The following is a 19,802-nucleotide window of genomic DNA, read 5'->3' on the forward strand; positions in this document are numbered from 1 at the left end:
ACCCTGGAACATTAAGCTGCCAGTCCTGCCCCTCCTGTAGCCAGGTTTCACTGATGGCTACAATGTCATAATTCCTCATGCCAATCCATCTCCACAATACTCCTCGCATTGAAATAGACACACCTCAGAAGATTATTACCACCACACACAAACCTTCTATTTGTGACTTTGCATGAACCTTTAACATCATTTATTTTCACCCCCGCTCCACTATCTACTCTGGCACTCTGGTACCCATCCCCCTGCAAATCTAGTTTAACCCCCCCCCCCAAAACTGTACTAACAAACCTCCCTGCAAGGATATTGGTCCACCTGTAGATCAGGTGTAACCCGTCTCTCTTGTACAGGTCCCACCTGCCCCAGAAGAGGACCCAATGATCCTGAAATCTGAAACCCTGCCCCCTACACCAGTTCCTCAGCCACCTGTTCATCCTCCAGAGCATCCTACACTTACCCTCACTGGCACGTGGCACAGGTAGCAATCCTGAGATTACTACCCTCGAGGTCCTGCTTTTTAACTTCCTATCAAGCTCTCTATACTCACTCTTCAGGACCTCCTCTCTCTTTCTTCCTACATCATTGGTACACAACAGCAACTGATTCTCCTGTGGCAACCTTGCTTGTTATTTCTTCGAAGAATTCCAACAGATTTGTCAGGCAATATTTTCCCTTTAAGAAGCCACGCTGACTACAGTCTATTTTATCATATATCTCCAAGAACCTGGAAACCACAACTTTAACAATTGACTCCAACATCTTCGCAACCACTGAGGTCAGACTAACTGAGCTATAGTTTCCTTTCTTCTGCCTCTCTGCCTTCTTGAAGAGTGGAATGCCATTTACAATTATACAATCTTCCAGAATCTAACGTTTCTTGAAAGATCATTACTAATCAAGTCAAGTCAAGTCAAGTCACTTTTATTGTCATTTCAACCATAACTGCTATGTACAGTACATAGTAAAAATGAGACTATGTTTTTCAGGACCATGGTGTTACAAGACACAGTACAAAGACTAGACTGAACTACGTAAAAAAACAACACAGAGAAAGCTACACTAGACTATAGACCTACACAGGACTGCATAATGTGCACAAAACAATGCAGGCAATACAATAAATAATAAACAGGACAATAGGGCAGTAAGGTGTCAGTCCAGGCTCTGGGTATTGAGGAGTCTGATAGCTTGGGGGAAGAAGCTGTTACATAGTCTGGTTGATGGAGCACGGATGCTTCGGTGCCTTTTCCCAGATGGCAGGAGGGAGAAGAGTTTGTATGAGGGGTGTGTGGGGTCCTTCATAATGCTGTTTGCTTTGCGGCTGCAGCATGTTGTGTAAATGTCCGTAATGGCAGGAAGAGAGACCCCGATGATCTTCTCAGCTGACCTCACTATCCGCTGCAGGGTCTTGCGATCTGAGATGGTGTAATTTCTGAACCAGGCAGTGATGCAGCTGCTCAGGATGCTCTCAATACAACCCCTGTAGAATGTGATGAGGATGGGGGGTGGGAGATGGACTTTCCTCAGCCTTTGCAGAAAGTAGAGACACTGCTGGGCTTTCTTTGCTATGGAGCTGGTGTTGAGGGACCAGGAGAGATTCTCTGCCAGGTGAACACTAAGAAATTTAGTGCTCTTAACGATCTCTACCAAGGAGTCGTCGATGTTCAGTGGGGAGTGGTTGCTCCGTGCCCTCCTGAAGTCAACAACCATCTCTTCTGTCTTGTTCACATTCAGAGACAGGTTGTTGGCTCTGCACCAGTCCGTTAGCCACTGCACCTCCTCTCTGTAAGCTGACTCGTCGTTCTTGCTGATGAGACCCACCACGGTCATGTCTTTGGCGAACTTGATGATGTGGTTCGAGCTGTGTGTTGCAGCACAGTCGTGGATCAGCAGAGTGAACAGCAGTGGACTGAGCACATAGCCCTGGGGGGCCCCCATGCTCAGTGTGATGGTATTGGAGATGCTGCTCCCAATCTGGACTGACTGAGGTCTCCCAGTCAGGAAGTCTAGGATCCAGTTGCTGAGGGAAGTGTTCAGGCCCACAATCTATTCATGATTAATTGTAAATGCCTTCACAATCTCTTCAGCCACCTTTTTCAGAACCCTGGGGTGTACACCATCTGGTCCATGTGACTTATCGGCTTTCAGACCTTTCAGTTTCCCAAGAACCTTCTCTCTAATAATGGTAACTTCACACACTTCATAACTCCTGAGATCTGGAACTTCTGGCATACTGCTCATGTCTTCCACAATGATGACTGATGCAAGATTCAGTTCATCCACCATTTTCTTGTCCTCTGTTACTACCTCTCCAGCATCATTTTCCAGCTGGTCTAATGTTTACTCTCAAGTCTCTTTTACATTTTATGAATCTGAAAATCCTTTTGGTATCCTCCTCATTATTACTGGCTTGCCTACTTTTGTTTTCCATCTTTACCTTCATAATGATTTTTTTTTAGCTGCCTTCTGTTGGGTTTTTAAAAGCTTCCCAATCCTCTAACTTCCCACTAATTTGAAGTCTCACCAAAGTGAAGTCAGTGGTTAAAAGATTACCTTTACACTCAGCGGTCACCTGCTTATTAATGCAAATATCTAATTATCCAGTTACATGGAGGCAAACGCAATACATAAAAGCATGCAGACATGAGCAAGAGGTCCAGTTGTTGTTTGGGCCTGACATCAGAATGGAGAAAGAAATGTACTTTGTGACTTTAACCGTGGAATGATTGATTTTGCCAGATGGAGTGGTAAGAGTACCTCAGAAATTGCTGATCTCTTGGGATTTCCACCTGCTAATTATTAGAGTTTACAGAGAATGGTTTGAAAAAGAAAATCCAGGGAATGCAGTTCTAGGCAAAAATGCCTTGTTAATGAGAGGTCAGAGGAGAACAGCTGACAGGAAGGCGACATTAACTCGAATAACCATCTGTTACAACAGTGGTATGTGGAAGAGCATCTCTGAATGCACAACCCATTGAACCTTGAAATGGATGGGCTACAGCAACAGAAGACTACACTGGGTTGCACTACTGTTCCCAAAAAAGAAGCTAATGAATTTTTTTTGTCATATGTATCTTGAAACATTCACTGAAATGCATCATTTATGTCAATGACCAACTTAGTCCAAATATGTGCGGAGGGTTGTCTGGAGCCGTCGCCATATTTCTGACACCAACATGGCCACAAACCATATCTAAAATCTGTATCCAGCAACACACACAAAACACAAGGAAATCTGCAGATGCTGGAAATTCAAACAACACACACAAAATGCTGGTGGAACACAGCAGACCAGGCAGCATCTATAGGGAGAAGCGCTGTCAACGTTTCGGGTCAAGACCCTTCGTCAGGACTAACTGAAAGGAAAGATAGTAAGAGATTTGAAAGTAGGAGGGAGAGGGGAAAATGCAAAATGATAGGAGAAGACTGGAGGGGGTGGGGTGAAGCTGAGAGCTGGAAAGGTGATTGGCAAAAGGGATACAGAGCTCGAGAAGGGAAAGGATCATGGGACAGGAGGCCTAGGGAGAAAGAAAGAGGGAGGGGAACACCAGAGGGAGATGGAGAACAGGCAGAGTGATGGGCAGAAAGAGAGGAAAAAAAGGAGGGGGGAAAAAGCTAAATATATCAGGGATGGGGTAAGAAGGGGAGGAGGGGCATTAACAGAAGTTAGAGAAGTCAATGTTCATGCCATCAGGTTGGAGGCTACCCAGCCGGTATATAGGGTGTTGTTCCTCCAACCTGAGTGTGGATTCATCTTGACAGTAGAGGAGGCCATGGATAGACATATCAGAATGGGAATGGGACGTGGAATTAAAATGTGTGGCCACTGGGAGATCCTGCTTTCTCTGGTGGACAGAGCGTAGGTGGTCAGCGAAATGGTCTCCTAGTCTGCATCGGGTCTCACCAATATATAAAAGGCCACACCGGGAGCACCGGATGCAATATACCACACCAGCCGACTCACAGGTGAAGTGTCGCCTCACCTGGAAGGACTGTCTGGGGCCCTGAATAGTAGTGAGGGAGGAAGTGTAAGGGCAGGTGTAGCACTTGTTCCGCTTACAAGGATAAGTGCTAGGAGGGAAATTGGTCGGAAGGGATGGGGGGAATGAATGGACAAGGGAGTCGCATAGGGAGAGATCCCTGTGGAAAGCAGAAAGAGGGGGGAGGGAAAGATGTGCTTAGTAGTGGGATCCTGTTGGAGGTGGCGTAAGTTACGGAGAATTATACGTTGGACCTGGAGGCTGGTGGGGTGGACAAGGGGAACCCTATCCCGAGTGGGGTGGCGGGTGTGTCACGTACCCCATGACCAGGTTACCGAACCAGCAGAAATGAAAACACCTTTGGAGTCTGGTATTACTGTAACTAATAATGTTTATTAGTAAACTAAGTAATACAGTACTACAAAATGCAAAAAAATGAAACAGGTTAGCAATGATATATACAGAAGTGTGGAAATAGAAATCAAAACCAAGCTCTTTCAAAGTCTAGGGGTAAATGAATAGTCTTACGATGGTGCAGAGTTCAGTTCAGTTCAGTTTAGGTCGAGGTAGTTCTGATGTAATGTTGGAGAGAGAGAGAGAGGTAATGCTGTTGCCGTCGATCTTCCTGTTGTCTTCCTGTTGCAGTCACCGACTGTGACCGTACCAGGCACAACTGTTCTTCAGTGGTAGACCTGTCACCCAGGCAAGGGTGGACACACAAACAAGCCTCCACCAGTCGCACCTTCACACACTGTGAGCCTCTGATCGATTCCCCCGAATCGATCCTCCAAACCCCACCTTCACGTGGGTGCACAATGCTGTTTCAGTATCCCGTGGTGTGTCTGCTTGTGCCTTCGCAGACCTGCTTTTTATCTCCCCTTGCGGGGCACCAGCCATCCATCACCTGGTCCCCCTTGCTGTCTCAGCAAGAATCTTCACAAGTCGGCAAAGAAAGTGTCCTTGGAGCAAAGGTAAACAATCAGCCAAAGACATAATATTAAATCATGTCTCTCTCTCTCATCTGCAGCAGGATCATCTTCTCTCTCTCTCTCTCTCTCTCTCTCTCTCTCTCTCTCTCTCTCTCTCTCTCTCATTAGCAGCATAGTTCACAGGGGGGGGTCAACTCTGGACCCCATCTTAGCTTGGTTTGCTCATCACAGGCAGATGGGGTGAGGGCAGATGTGTGGGAAATGGGAGAGATGCATTTGAGAGCAGGGTTGATGGTGGAAGAAGGGAAGCCCCTTTGTTTAAAAAAGGAAGACATCTCCTTTGTCCTGGAATGAAAAGCCTCATCCTGAGAGCAGATGCGGCGGAGACGGAGGAATTGTGAGAAGGGGATAACATTTTTGCAAGAGACAGGGTGGGAAGATGAATAGTCCAGGTAGCTGTGAGAGTCTGTAGGCTTATAGTAGATAATCCGTCTCCAGAGTTGGAGACAGAAAAATCAAGAAGGGGGAGGGAGGTGTCAGAAATGGACCTTGTAAATTTGAGGGCAGGGTGAAAGTTGGAGGCAAAGTTAATGAAGTCAACGAGCTCAGCATGCGTGCAGGAGGCAGCGCCAATGCAGTCGTCGATGCAGCGAAGGAAAAGAGGGGGACAGATACCCTTATAGACTTGGAACATGGACTGTTTCACAAAGCCAACAAAAAGGCAGGCATAACTGGGACAACACACACAAAATGCTGGTGGAACACAGCAGGCCAGACAGCATCTATAAGGAGAAGCACTGTCGACGTTTCGGGCCGAGACCCTTCGTCAGGACTAACTGAAAGGAAAGATAGTAAGAGATTTGGAAGTAGTGGGGGGAGGGGGAAATGCGGCATAACTGGGACCCATGCAGGTGCCCATGGCTACACCCTTGGTTTGGAGGAAGTGGGAGGAGCCAAAGGAGAAATTATTGAGAGTAAGAACTAATTCGGCTAGACGGAAGAGAGTGGTGGTAGAGGGGAACTGGTTAGGTCTGGAATCCAAAAAGAAGCGGAGAGCTTTGAGACCTTCCTGGTGGGGGATGGAGGTATATAGGGACTGGACATCCATGGTGAAAATAAGGCGGTGGGTGCCAGGGAACTTAAAATCATTGAAAAAATTCAAAGCGTGAGAAATGTCACGAACATAGGTGGGAAGGGATTGAACAAGGGGGGGATAAGACAGTGTCAAGGTATGCAGAAATGAGTTCGGTGGGGAGGAGCAAGCTGGGACAATAGGTCTACCTGGACAGGCAGGTTTGTGGATCTTGGGTAGGAGGTAGAAACGGGAAGTGCGGGGTGTGGGAACTATGAGGTTGGTGGCAGTGGATGGGAGATCCCCAGAGCTGATAAGGTTGGTGATGGTATAGGAGACAGTGGCCTGGTGCTCCTTATTGGCTCATGATCAAGGGGTAAATAAGAGGAGGTATCAGAGAGTTGTCATTGTGCCTCGGCCGGGTAGAGGTCATTACGCCAGACTACAACAGCTCCCCACTTATCAGCAGGTTTTATAGTGAGGTTGGGATTGGTGCGGAGGGAGCGGAGAGCAGAGCGTTCGGAAGGAGTGAGGTTGGAATTGGAACAGGGTGTGGTGAAGTCGAGATGGTTGATGTCCCGGCGGCAATTAGCAATAAAGAGATCCAGAGCAGACAGAAGACCAGAGCAAAGTGTCCATGAAGAGGAAGAGGGTTGAAGACGGGAGAAGGGGTCATCGGTGGGGGTAGGAGAGTCCTTGCCAAAGAAGTAAGCTCGGAGACGGAGCCGGCGGAAGAGTTCAGCATCATGGCGTACGCAGAACTCGCTGAGGTGTGGGTGAATCTTCTAAAATCTGTATCTTTGGATTGTGGGAGGAAAGCAGAACACCCAGAGGAAACCCATGCAGTCATGGGGAGTACATACCAACTCCTTACAGACAGTAGCAGCAACTGAATCTTCAATGCTGGCACTGTAATAGTATTGTACTAACCACTATGTCAGAATGTTACATAATTTTAAAAAATCAAGAACATAAGAACATTACACGCAGTGAGAAGCAAGGAGACCTACTTGTGAAGAGGTTAAAGATAAGAGTATAATACTTAATCTCAGGGAAATTGGAGTTTTGGCTTAATGGTAAAGAGCGAGTATAGAAGCACAGGTTACAATGACCCCATGCTGGGTGATACAGAATGTAAAAGACTAGAGAAGAAATGGCCAAAGTAGAAATTAGCAGAATGGTTTATGCTATTAATTTCTGTTTATTTAATTAAATCCCTCAACTTCATCCAAGTCTGCAGATCTTAGTCATGGGTCCTTTCGTTGGGAGCTGAATCTTGAAGATTGCTCAGCCTTGATCAATTGATAAGTTCAGCACATCTGTTACTAAATTGATTTCAATTTTCCAACATTGGTATCTTTCATCCACTCTCCTGTGTCTTGAGTAAGAGCCGCACATCTTCCCTCCTTTCCTAAACACTCTGGAATATCGCCTTTCCTACTTCAACACTGTACAAAGTGTGGAATCCACAGTGGATTATACAAAGTGTGGAATCCACAGTGGATTATACAAAGTGTGGAATCCACAGTGGATTATACAAAGTGTGGAATCCACAGTGGATTATACAAAGTGTGGAATCCACAGTGGATTATACAAAGTGTGGAATCCACAGTGGATTATACAAAGTGTGGAATCCACAGTGGATTATACAAAGTGTGGAATCCACAGTGGATTATACAAAGTGTGGAATCCACAGTGGATTATACAAAGTGTGGAATCCACAGTGGATTATACAAAGTGTGGAATCCACAGTGGATTGTACAAAGTGTGGAATCCACAGTGGATTGTACAAAGTGTGGAATCCACAGTGGATTGTACAAAGTGTGGAATCCACAGTGGATTGTACAAAGTGTGGAATCCACAGTGGATTGTACAAAGTGTGGAATCCACAGTGGATTGTACAAAGTGTGGAATCCACAGTGGATTGTACAAAGTGTGGAATCCACAGTGGATTGTACAAAGTGTGGAATCCACAGTGGATTGTACAAAGTGTGGAATCCACAGTGGATTGTACAAAGTGTGGAATCCACAGTGGATTGTACAAAGTGTGGAATCCACAGTGGATTGTACAAAGTGTGGAATCCACAGTGGATTATACAAAGTGTGGAATCCACAGTGGATTGTACAAAGTGTGGAATCCACAGTGGATTATACAAAGTGTGGAATCCACAGTGGATTGTACAAAGTGTGGAATCCACAGTGGATTGTACAAAGTGTGGAATCCACAGTGGATTGTACAAAGTGTGGAATCCACAGTGGATTATACAAAGTGTGGAATCCACAGTGGATTGTACAAAGTGTGGAATCCACAGTGGATTGTACAAAGTGTGGAATCCACAGTGGATTGTACAAAGTGTGGAATCCACAGTGGATTGTACAAAGTGTGGAATCCACAGTGGATTGTACAAAGTGTGGAATCCACAGTGGATTGTACAAAGTGTGGAATCCACAGTGGATTGTACAAAGTGTGGAATCCACAGTGGATTGTACAAAGTGTGGAATCCACAGTGGATTGTACAAAGTGTGGAATCCACAGTGGATTATACAAAGTGTGGAATCCACAGTGGATTGTACAAAGTGTGGAATCCACAGTGGATTATACAAAGTGTGGAATCCACAGTGGATTGTACAAAGTGTGGAATCCACAGTGGATTGTACAAAGTGTGGAATCCACAGTGGATTATACAAAGTGTGGAATCCACAGTGGATTGTACAAAGTGTGGAATCCACAGTGGATTATACAAAGTGTGGAATCCACAGTGGATTATACAAAGTGTGGAATCCACAGTGGATTATACAAAGTGTGGAATCCACAGTGGATTATACAAAGTGTGGAATCCACAGTGGATTGTACAAAGTGTGGAATCCACAGTGGATTATACAAAGTGTGGAATCCACAGTGGATTATACAAAGTGTGGAATCCACAGTGGATTATACAAAGTGTGGAATCCACAGTGGATTATACAAAGTGTGGAATCCACAGTGGATCCTCCTGTCAGTGTGTGTTGCATATTTTGTTTCCTCAGAATCTATTAAAAAATCAACAGTGCTTAATGGATAATCTCCGGGTTCAAGTCCCACATATCTTAATCAAAAAAATCAAAGTTCACTTCAATGTAATATCTAAGGAGTTGGAAGTTGTCAGGGAGTAATTCTGGAGTTATGTGGATATAGCAGATATTAATTCAAACAATTCAAATAAGTTCAGGAAGCTTGCAAGTAATCTTCAGTTTTTATTATAAATTGCAAGTAGTAAACTGAAGTTAAAACCCCACAGACTAACAGATATGGTTTGCAAAATGGTGACCATGAGATGCTTACATATGCATGAGTCAAACGCTAAGACAATAGGGCTGTGTTAATTTCCCTGCATCAATTATGGGTTATAAGGAATTTGGACCATTATAAATATAATAAGTTCAGGGAAGTGTCCTAGTCAAGATATTTGAACATTTGGAGACTCCTAGTGTAAATATATCCAAAAGTTTTAATGTAAACAATGTCATGGTAACTATTGAAACTGTGTTGAATCACTAATAGTTACCTTTCATGTTTCAACTGATTGTGATACAAGCTGGAATGGATGGTTATCTGAAGTTAAATTTAATGTCTTCCTTCTCTGGCATAATTTTTAACTCTACTCTTTTCCTGTAAATCAGATGTATTGCCAAAGGGACTTGCATCCCTATCTCTTTGTGGAATACATGGAACATTTCTTGTTACACAACACATCCTAACCCATTTCTGTTACATTGACAGTAGTGCTATTACAGCTTCCCTGCTCTTGTGCAGAACTAAAGTTGCTGTTGCTATCAACTTCCATCTTGGACTCTTAAGTTTTCCCTCAATCTTTATTCCAGGTTGATTATAAATCTTTCCACTCTTTCCTTATTGCTCCTGGCTCTCCAACGATGTTGTTCCAATGATACCATCTTACATACCAAGACTTCTTAAATTTTACTTTCCCCTCAGTTGTTATTTCCCTTACAGAACTGGGTCTGTACCATTTAATGCATACCTGCTCTCAGCCCCACTCTTCTCACCTAGAATAAAGATGGTTTCCTAGTCTTCACCCCTACTAGCCCCTACATTCACCAGAATATCCTGGCAATTTCCACATCCAACATGATACCACCATCTTACAGTTCCACCCTTTTTTTTACCATTCTAAAGGAATCATTCTTTCTACATCTTTCTTGTTCATTCTTCTATCACAATCAACATCTGTACTTTTGCCTGTACTCACCATCAGAATTCAGAATCAGACATCATCACTAACTTAGGCGAGGTGAAATTTGTTGTTTTACAGCAACAGTACAGAGACATAAAATAACTATTAATTACAAAAACTCAATAGTGCAAACAAAATTAGATTAACAAGATGGTTTTCATGGACTATTCAGAAATCCGATAGCAGAAAGGAAGAAGGCGTTTCTGAATTGACTGTGGGTCTTTAGGTTCTTGTACTTCCTCTCCAATGGTAGTAATGAGGGCAAGGGTCCTTAGCATAATTCCAATACTGCTCCTATTTCGCCTGTACTTCCTCCAATTTCATGTACCATATTTAGTGCTACACTTTGTGCCTGCACTTCTATTTTCCTGACCACAGCTTTTGACATCTCAATCCCAGTCTGGTCTGGGTCATTGGTCTCTTTTTTTTTCCCCTTTCTTTTTCCATCTTTTTATTATCATTATTAATAACAACAAAATAAAATTGATACATAGATAATGAGATTACACGCATACATATTTCAACTAACTATAAAAGATTACAAGAGCAATGATTACAGTATAAATGAGTATTCCCACATCGTAAATGATACAATATACAAATAGACAAGGCAAACCTAAGTGTATCATAATATAAAATAAAAAAGAAAAAGAAAAAAATAAAAAAATCATTATGCAAAAAACTAATCTAAAAATCTAATAACTAATAGAAGAGAAAAAAACAAAAAAGAGAAAAAGAAAAAAGAAAAAAGAAAAAAGGGCTGTTTATAATATCTCACAAAAATACAAAATCATCAGTGTCGTCAACTCCGATCCTCTTGACATATATGCAATCAAAACTGGAAAATCAAATAGGCCTGGAACAGGGTCCTATTACATCATATGAAAATATTGAATAAATGGTCTCCATATCTTTTCAAATTTAGTAGAAGTGTCAAATACACCACTTCTAATTTTTTCTAAATTTAAACATAACATAGTTTGAGAAAGCCAATGAAATACAGTAGGAGGATTAATTTCCTTCCAATTCAACAAAATAGATCTTCTAGCCATTAGTGTAAGAAATGCAATCATTCGACAAGCGGAAGAAGATAAATGAAGTGAGTCCATCATTGGTAAACCAAAAATTGCGGTAATAGGATGGGGTTGTAAATCAATGTTCAATACCGCAGAGATAATATCAAAAACATCTTTCCAATATTTTTTCAAAAGCGGACACGACCATAACATGTGAGTTAGAGACACTATTTCAGATTGACATCTATCACAAATAGGATTTATATAGGAATAAAAATGAGCCAATTTATCCTTGGACATATGAGCCCTGTGTACAACCTTAAACTGTATTAATGAATGTTTAGCACATATAGATGATGTATTAATTAAATGAAGAATTTTATCCCAATTTTCAATAGGAATAATAATGTTGAGCTCTCTTTCCCAATCATTTTTTGTCTTATAAAGGGGCTCTGAATGCATCTTCATAATTATATTATAAAGTTTTGATATAAGCCCTTTCTGAAAGGGGTTTAATTCAAACAAATTCTCCAAAATGCCTGAAGACACATAGTTTGAAAAAGTAGGAAGTACAGTATTTAAAAAATTCCTAATCTGTAAATATCTAAAAAAATGAAATCTAGGCAAATTATATTTATTAGATAACTGCTCAAAAGACATAAAACAATTATCCAAAAATAAGTCAGAAAATCAGTATTCCTTTAGTCTTCCAAGCCAAAAAAGCTTGGTCTATAATTGAAGGGTGGAAAAAACAATTGGATACAATAGGAATATTTAAAACAAACTGAGTCAACCCAAAAAATTTCCGAAATTGAAACCATATACGTAAAGTATGTTTAATTATCGGGTTGTCAATTCGTTTCGGCAATTTAGAAAGAGCAAAAGGGAGAGAAGTCCCCAAAATAGAACCCAGTGCAAAACCTGGTACCGATTTAATTTCCAGGCTCACCCAATGAGGGCTAAAAGATCCATCCCAATCTTTCAACCAACATATCAAATATCTGATATTAACTGCCCAATAATAAAATCTAATATTAGGCAATGCTAATCCACCTTCCTTCTTTGCCTTCTGTAAGTATATTTTACCTAACCTAGGATTTTTATTCTGCCAAATATATGAGGAAATTTTTGAATCAACATTAGTAAAAAAAAGATTTCGGAATAAAAATTGGTACCGCTTGAAAAATATATAAGAACTTAGGTAAAATAACCATCTTAATAGTGTTAATTTGACCTATCAGAGATAAAGATAATGGTGACCACTTAGTAAACTAGCATTTAATCTGATCAATTAAGGGTACAAAATTAACCTTAAATAAGTCTTTGTGGTTTTTTGTGATTTTAATCCCTAAGTAAATAAAAGAATCATTAACTAATTTAAAAGGTAAGTTTCCATAAATTGGGACCTGTCTATTTAAAGGAAATAATTCACTCTTATTAAGATTTAACTTATACCCAGAAAAATCACTAAATTGAGCCAACAATGATAAAACTACAGGAATAGATTTCTCAGGATTGGAAATAAATAATAATAAATCATCTGCATACAAAGATAACTTATGAATATCTGTCCCACGATTAATACCAAGAATATCCTGTGATTCTCTGATAGCAATTGCCAAGGGTTCTAAAGCAATATCAAATAATAGTGGACAAAGAGGACAGCCTTGTCTAGTGCCCCGAAATAAACGAAAAAAGGGAGATCTTTGATTATTAGTAAACACCGAGGCTACAGGGGTATGATAAATCAGTTTAATCCAGGAAATGAATGTCGGACTAAAATTAAACTTCTCCAACACATTAAATAAGTATGGCCATTCAACTCTATCAAATGCTTTCTCCGCATCTAATGAAATAACACATTCTGAGATATTATGTGAAGGAGTATACACAATATTCAATAACCTCCTAACATTAAAAAAAGAATAACTATTTTTAATAAAACCGGTTTGATCCTCCGAAATAATTTGGGGTAATACCTTCTCCAATCTGGATGCAAGTAACTTGGAAAAAATCTTGGAATCTACATTCAGTAAGGATATTGGTCTATAGGATGCACAATCAGTAGGGTCTTTATCTTTCTTCAATATTAAAGAAATAGAAGCTCTATAAAAAGATTGTGACAAATTGCCCAATCTAATTGCTTCTTCAAAAACCTTATATAACCAAGGAGAGAGAGTAGCGGAACAACATTTAAAAAATTCTGCTGTATACCCATCTGGACCAGGTGCTTTCCCTGAATTCATGGAAGAAATAACCCCTTTGATTTCTGCATCAGTCATAGGAGTTTCCAATATTGAAAGATCATCTGGTGATAATCTTGGGAAATTCAATTTCCCAAGAAAATCACACATGGCACTGCAATCCTGAGGAAATTCAGAATGATACAGGGAAGTATAAAAATCTTGAAATGATTTATTTATCTCATCATGGTTAATTGTCAAATCCCCATTTTGCTGACGGATCTTAGTAATTTGACATTTAACCAAAGCATTCTTCAATTGATTAGCTAATAGTTTACCCGATTTATCACTATGTATATAAAAATCAGATCTGGACTTCATCAGTTGATTTTCAATCGAAGATGTAAATAATAAACTATATTCTGTTTGAAGTTCAACCCCTTGTTTGTAAAGCTCCTTACTAGGAGTAATCAAATATTTCTTGTCAATCTCTTTAATTTTATCAACCAATAAAAGAGTTTCCTTCTTTATGCGTTTTCTCAGACCAACAGAATAAGAAATAATCTGTCCACGTATATATGCTTTAAAAGTGTCCCAAAGTGTTCCGTAAGAAATATCTTCCGTGGAGTTGGTTGAGAAGAAGAAATCGATCTGTTCATTCATAAATTTAATAAAGTCCAGATCTTGCAATAAGGTAGAATCAAACCGCCATTGTCTAGCATTATGAACTGTGTCCATAAATTTAATAGAAAGTTTTAATGGAGCATGGTCAGAAATAGCTATACTATCATAATAACAACCACTTACCGAAGGAATCAAACAAGAGTCAATACAAAAATAATCAATTCTCGAATAAGAATGATAAACATGTGAGAAAAAAGAAAACTCTTTGTCCTTAGGATGCTGAAATCTCCAAATATCAAAAATTCCATTATCAGTCCAAAAAGAGTTGATACAAGTGGCCGACTTATTGGGTACAGTCTGAGTAGATATAGATTTGTCCATCAAAGGATTTAAACAACAATTAAAATCACCACCTATTATTAACTTATATTCATTTAGATTAGGTAAAGAAGTAAATAAGGACTTTAAAAAATCAGGACAATCCACATTTGGAGCATAGACATTAACCATAGCAACCTTTTTATTAAAAAGTAAACCGTTAATTAACAAAAATCTACCATTCGGATCCGAAAGGATATCATGTTGGACAAATGTAATAGAGGAGTCAATAAAAACTGAAACTCCCTTTACTTTGGCATTCGAATTTGAATGATACTGTTGACCCCGCCAAAACCTAAAAAAGCGATAGTTGTCCTCCTTCCTCACATGAGTTTCTTGTACAAAAATGATATGAGCATTAAGTCTTTGGAATACTTTGAAAATCTTCTTTCGTTTAATCGGATGGTTTAAACCATTAGTATTCCAAGAAACAAAATTAATGGTCTGAGCCATAGTTCTAAAATCAACCCTTTGGTATAAAAAGGGTTAACCAAATTACAAACTCATGCCCCCGGAAGAAGAACAAAAATAAAAAGCGGACCCGGAAGTGACGACATCACGGACATATTTGTAGTTCAAAATCAGCCCAAATGAAAAAACTAAAAAAAACTGATAGAAAAAATATAGAATTAGAAAAAAGACCACCCCCCTCCCACTCAAGAAAGAGAAAAAAAACAGAGCCAAAAAAAGGCTGGGAAAAAGCAAAAATGAAACTAACCCTACCCCCATATCAGCGGAAGACCACTCCATATATAAAGGATATATATAAAAAAAACACCCAAACTTTAAAAATTATAATCACTATACTAGAACCAGACTTCTTAATATAATTGGTAGTAGAAAAAAAACCCGAAGAAAATATAATCACTAAAAACTTATAAATCGGGTTAAAACCCAAACAAACCAAAAAAATATTTAAACTGTGATAAGCGATGCATTGTAGGAAGAAGACGAGAAAAAAAATAGCATCATCTTAAAAAACACCAAAAATGTTTTATCAAAAAACCATCTTAGTAAAAAAATTCACCTTCGAAGGATTAAAAATACACCTTCGAAGGAACAGAAAATAGTCAGCAATACAGTATAATGGTTAAAGTGTGTAAAACAAAACGATTAATATGTCGAAAGAACACTTTAACTTGAGTATAAAGTGTAGAGTAAACCTACACCAACAACCGGAAACAAAATCTGGTTTGGAGGATCAAAAACCATCTTACACGATCGAAATCACTCATTCATTGGGCCTGAGAGCCCGTAGCAGTAGGGAAGTTCTCGTTCAGAAAACATCTCGCTTCAAATGTAGAAAGGAAAACCCGGCGAGGAGCGTTCGGCGGGGAGATTCTGAGCTTCGCAGGGTATAAGAGCGCTGGTTTTAAATTTTTCTCAAAACATTCAGACATCAGCGGTTTAAAAAGAAGCCGTGCCCTCATTACCTCAGGACTAAAATCTTCTACTAAGCGGAAATTGTGATCTTGAAATTTGACCATCCCTACACGTCGAGCCACACGAATAAGTTGCTCTTTAACATGCACATAATGGAACCGGACAATTACAACCGAGGGTTTAGCTGAAGCACTCGGTGATCGACGCATAATTCTATGCGCACGATCAAGTAACGGCGGGCTGTCTGGAAAAACAGACGGGAACGCATCCTTTAAAAGTTGAGCAAAATACTCCCTGGGGTCGTCTTTTTAGATACCTTCTGGGAGACCAAGTATACGTAGGTTCAGTCTTCTGGACCGATTCTCAAAGTCGACACTCTTGGCTTTAAGTGTTTCCACCAGTTTAGTAGTCGAAAGTAAGTCCTGTTGCAATTTTTCAATTATCAAATCTCGTTTCCGAGCGTCTTCTTGCAGAGACGCGATAAGAACTTGCTGCTGGTTAATTACTGAATCTGTCTTATCCATATAATCTCGAAAAGCCTTTATATCTTGTTTAAAAATTTGTTGTTGTTCATCAAATTTTTTATTCAAAACCTCCAATAACAATTCATAAGTTAACTCAGTGTGTTGCGGATGAGCTTGCTTCTTTCCATTACCATTCGGGTTCCGCCCAGGTTCTCGTCCTTTAGATCTAAGAGCCATTTCTGAGTACATATCTTCAAAAATTCACAATAAACTCTTAACGATAAGTCCAAAAAACTAGCAAGAATCTTTTGGTGTAGGTAAAAATAAATTGAATAAGGGTGATCAAAGGTTAAAAAAAGTAAAGGTTATGGAGCGAATCTAAAACAGTACTCACTCCATGAGCGTCTCCCGCTGACCCATTGGTTTCTTTAACTGTTCCAAAGCTTGGTGAACAGATCTCACCTCCTGACTTGGTGCATTACAGCTCTCAGCACTCTAAAAACACAAAATGCTGGCAGAACTCAGCAGGCCAGACAGCATCTATTGGGAGGGTGAGAAACCCTCCTGATGAAGGTTTTCGGCCCGAAACATCGTCATTGCCTCCTCCCATAGATGCTGTCTGGCCTGCTGAGTTCTGCCAGCATTTTGTGTTTTTATTTATTTCCAGCATCTGCAGATTCACTCTTGTTGTCTCAGCACTCTACATTGACTTCAACAGTTTCAGAAAACCAGCTTGTCTTGGAACTGGCCAAGACCATTAATTCTGCTTCTCTCTCATTGACACTGCCTGACCTGCAGAATAGTTTCACTTCAGATTTATAGAATTTATCTTTGCATATTCCTTATAGGTAAATACTTAGTATCTATGCTACAGTGTGCTTTTTTGGGTAGTGTACAACTTCTGTAGGGATCAGTTGCAAATTATTGGCAGTGACAGTTGATTTCTATAAGATCAACAGAAATATCACTGGTTGAACAGGAATCAGCAGGTATTATTAGTCTGGTATATTAGCCCATTAAATTATTTTGAAATCAAGTGAATCAAGTGAAGACCACAGCAGGAAAAAACAGAATCCATAATAATCCTTTTGGCCATGTTTATTATATATTTAGAGATACAGCACAGTAACAGGCCCTTCCGGCCCAACAAGCCTGTACCATCCAATTACACCCATGTGACCAATTAACCCAGTATCCCGTATGCCTTTAGAACGTGGGACCAGGAGGACACCCACACGGTCACAGGGAGAATGTACAAACTCCTTACAAACAGTGGTGGAAATTGAACCTGTGTCGCTGGCTATGTAATAGTGTTATACTAAGCACTATGCTACTGTGCCTCCTCTAACTTTAAGACAAACTTTTGGAAATACTTTCAGATTCTACAAAATCATTTAAATTTATACTTCATTTTTTAATATAAAATGTACCAAAATAATTTAAAGACCTTGGTTGAAGGACTTAGCTTGCAATTAGTTACAGCAAGTCCTGACAGCAGTTTGTTTTTAATCCAGTTCAAATCTGATGAAGAATCTATTCGTCAGTTCTTCATTCATTAAAAAGCAAAACTCTTCTAATTGAATCCAACAAATGTTTTTTTTTAATAGAATTTGCATTAATTGTTCTTTTTATAACACTGATTCCAACATCATTTTGTGCAACAGAACTATACCTTGTTTGTTTAAAATGTTGTCACTTTTAAACACACCAGTCACCCTTGGTCCTTTGAAAGTTTTACACCCTTAATGTTTCAAATCTACTGGATTAAGCGAGGGATCCACAGCTTGTTTAGTTCAAACTGATACATTCACCATGTGTAACAAGACAATGTAACAAAAACGGAGAGCTCACTTTTTTTAAACTGAATCTCCCAGACACCAACAGCATAAGGAGATTGTGCAAAAGTTGTTTAAAGAAGTTCAAAGATTTTAATAATGAAGCTCTCAGATTGTGGAGGACATTTCAATTGGTTTTGTTAAGGTTTGAGACCAATGAAAGGATTAAATTATAGGGAAAAAATCAGTGATGGTTGGAAATTTCCAACCATATTTCCAGTCAAGGTTGGAAATATGCAGATCTCACAATTCATCTTTTTTCAGAGTTTTGTCTTCAGTTTCATTTTCCTCCTCCTCTTCCTCTTTGTTTTGGTCTTCTTCTTCTTCCTCCTCCTCCTCCTCATCCTCCTTTTCATCATCTTCATTTTTCTCTTCCTCAGCATGATGTTTCCTTTCTTCTTCATCCTGGCTTTCCTTCATTTTCTTCTCAGGTTCCTGTAAGTAAAGATCAAGAAGCTTCAGCAACTGTTCTCAAAGCCACGCTGAAATCAAAGATAACATTTGTCCAAAACACACGTTTTCATACATAACCAAATAACATCACCCAATTAAAGTATCTTATTTTATTGAACAAAATATACAAAATTCACTGGAACGTCAACAAAAAATTCAAATAATAAAGTTTTAAAACATTCTGCTGTACAAATTTGAAATATTTCAATTGTTATGTTGTGCTCCATACAGCAAGGCTTCTCACTCATCAGTTCTGACTAGATATTTCTCTCCATTTGCTAGAAACAGATCAGATCCCTTTCAAGTCAGTTAATAGTGGTGATGTCCATTTTAATCATTGACATTGAAGTTCTCTTTCAAAATTTGATTCTGTGCTTTTATAGTATTTTCCCCCATATATTGCTCAAATTGGAGGAGATTTTATTCAACAGTTGATTATCTTCAGGGTATTTCCTTATTGAACCTGATATCATTTCATTGAGAGTGCAGTCAATAAATATAACTTAAGGTACACTCCTACATGATTTTATTCTATGTGATTCTGTCTCTGCCTCTGGTGCTGGGTTTATCTACCATTCAAACCAATAATTAAGATGGAGAAGATTGGGACATTGACTGATAAAATGCAACAGCTAGTAAAACGTTATTTAGATAAAACAAATTGATTGTAACAATTCTGACAAGATAAGGTAGGGATCTCTACAGTTAATAGACATTTTCTGACTCTATTTTGAAAAAAGGCCATTGCTGAATGTAACATCTAGAATTTGATTCATTTTAGCTGAAGGCTACGGTTACCTCATAAGGTAACTGGAAAATGCACCCTAACAGGTGTATATAACAAGTAATCGCTGGTTTTTACCAGTGGCTTCCAGGAAAGACTGGATGGCAACCGAGGAAGGTCGGTGACGCTGGAGAGACAGCTGACCTCCAGAAAAGACTGACATGGGCTCACAAGGCTAGCAACCTTGTGGGCAGCACTTGCAAGAGGGCACCACTCAAGCTACGATTGAACACGAAGAACAATACCCCCAGAGTCTCCTGGTGGGGGGGGGGAGTGGAGGATGAGAGACTCAACGGGACGGACATACTGACAATGGCCAGGACAGGAAACACGACTACAAGGAAGCAAAAATAAACAACGCTAATCCGAGGGGACTTCACCGTAAGGTGTCATTGCGGGAAAGTCTGCAAAAACATCAGCGGGCTCAAGATACACCAGAGCAGGTCTAGATGTGGATCCACGGTGACCCAAG

The 19,802-nt window shown here is 39.8% G+C and overlaps 1 protein-coding gene across 1 annotated transcript in view; it reads right to left on the reverse strand.

The window, feature by feature from the left end:
- LOC140739653 (uncharacterized) overlaps positions 1-19,802 on the reverse strand; it is a 160,561-nt gene that overhangs the window by 114,072 nt on the left and 26,687 nt on the right. The window contains exon 9 of the mRNA XM_073068028.1: positions 18,340-18,528. Within this exon, the coding sequence (XP_072924129.1) occupies positions 18,340-18,528 (189 nt within the window). The remainder of the gene's footprint in view (positions 1-18,339; positions 18,529-19,802) is intronic.

The sequence above is a fragment of the Hemitrygon akajei genome, chromosome 16, assembly GCF_048418815.1.
Source record: "Hemitrygon akajei chromosome 16, sHemAka1.3, whole genome shotgun sequence".
NCBI classification, from domain to species: domain Eukaryota; kingdom Metazoa; phylum Chordata; class Chondrichthyes; order Myliobatiformes; family Dasyatidae; genus Hemitrygon; species Hemitrygon akajei.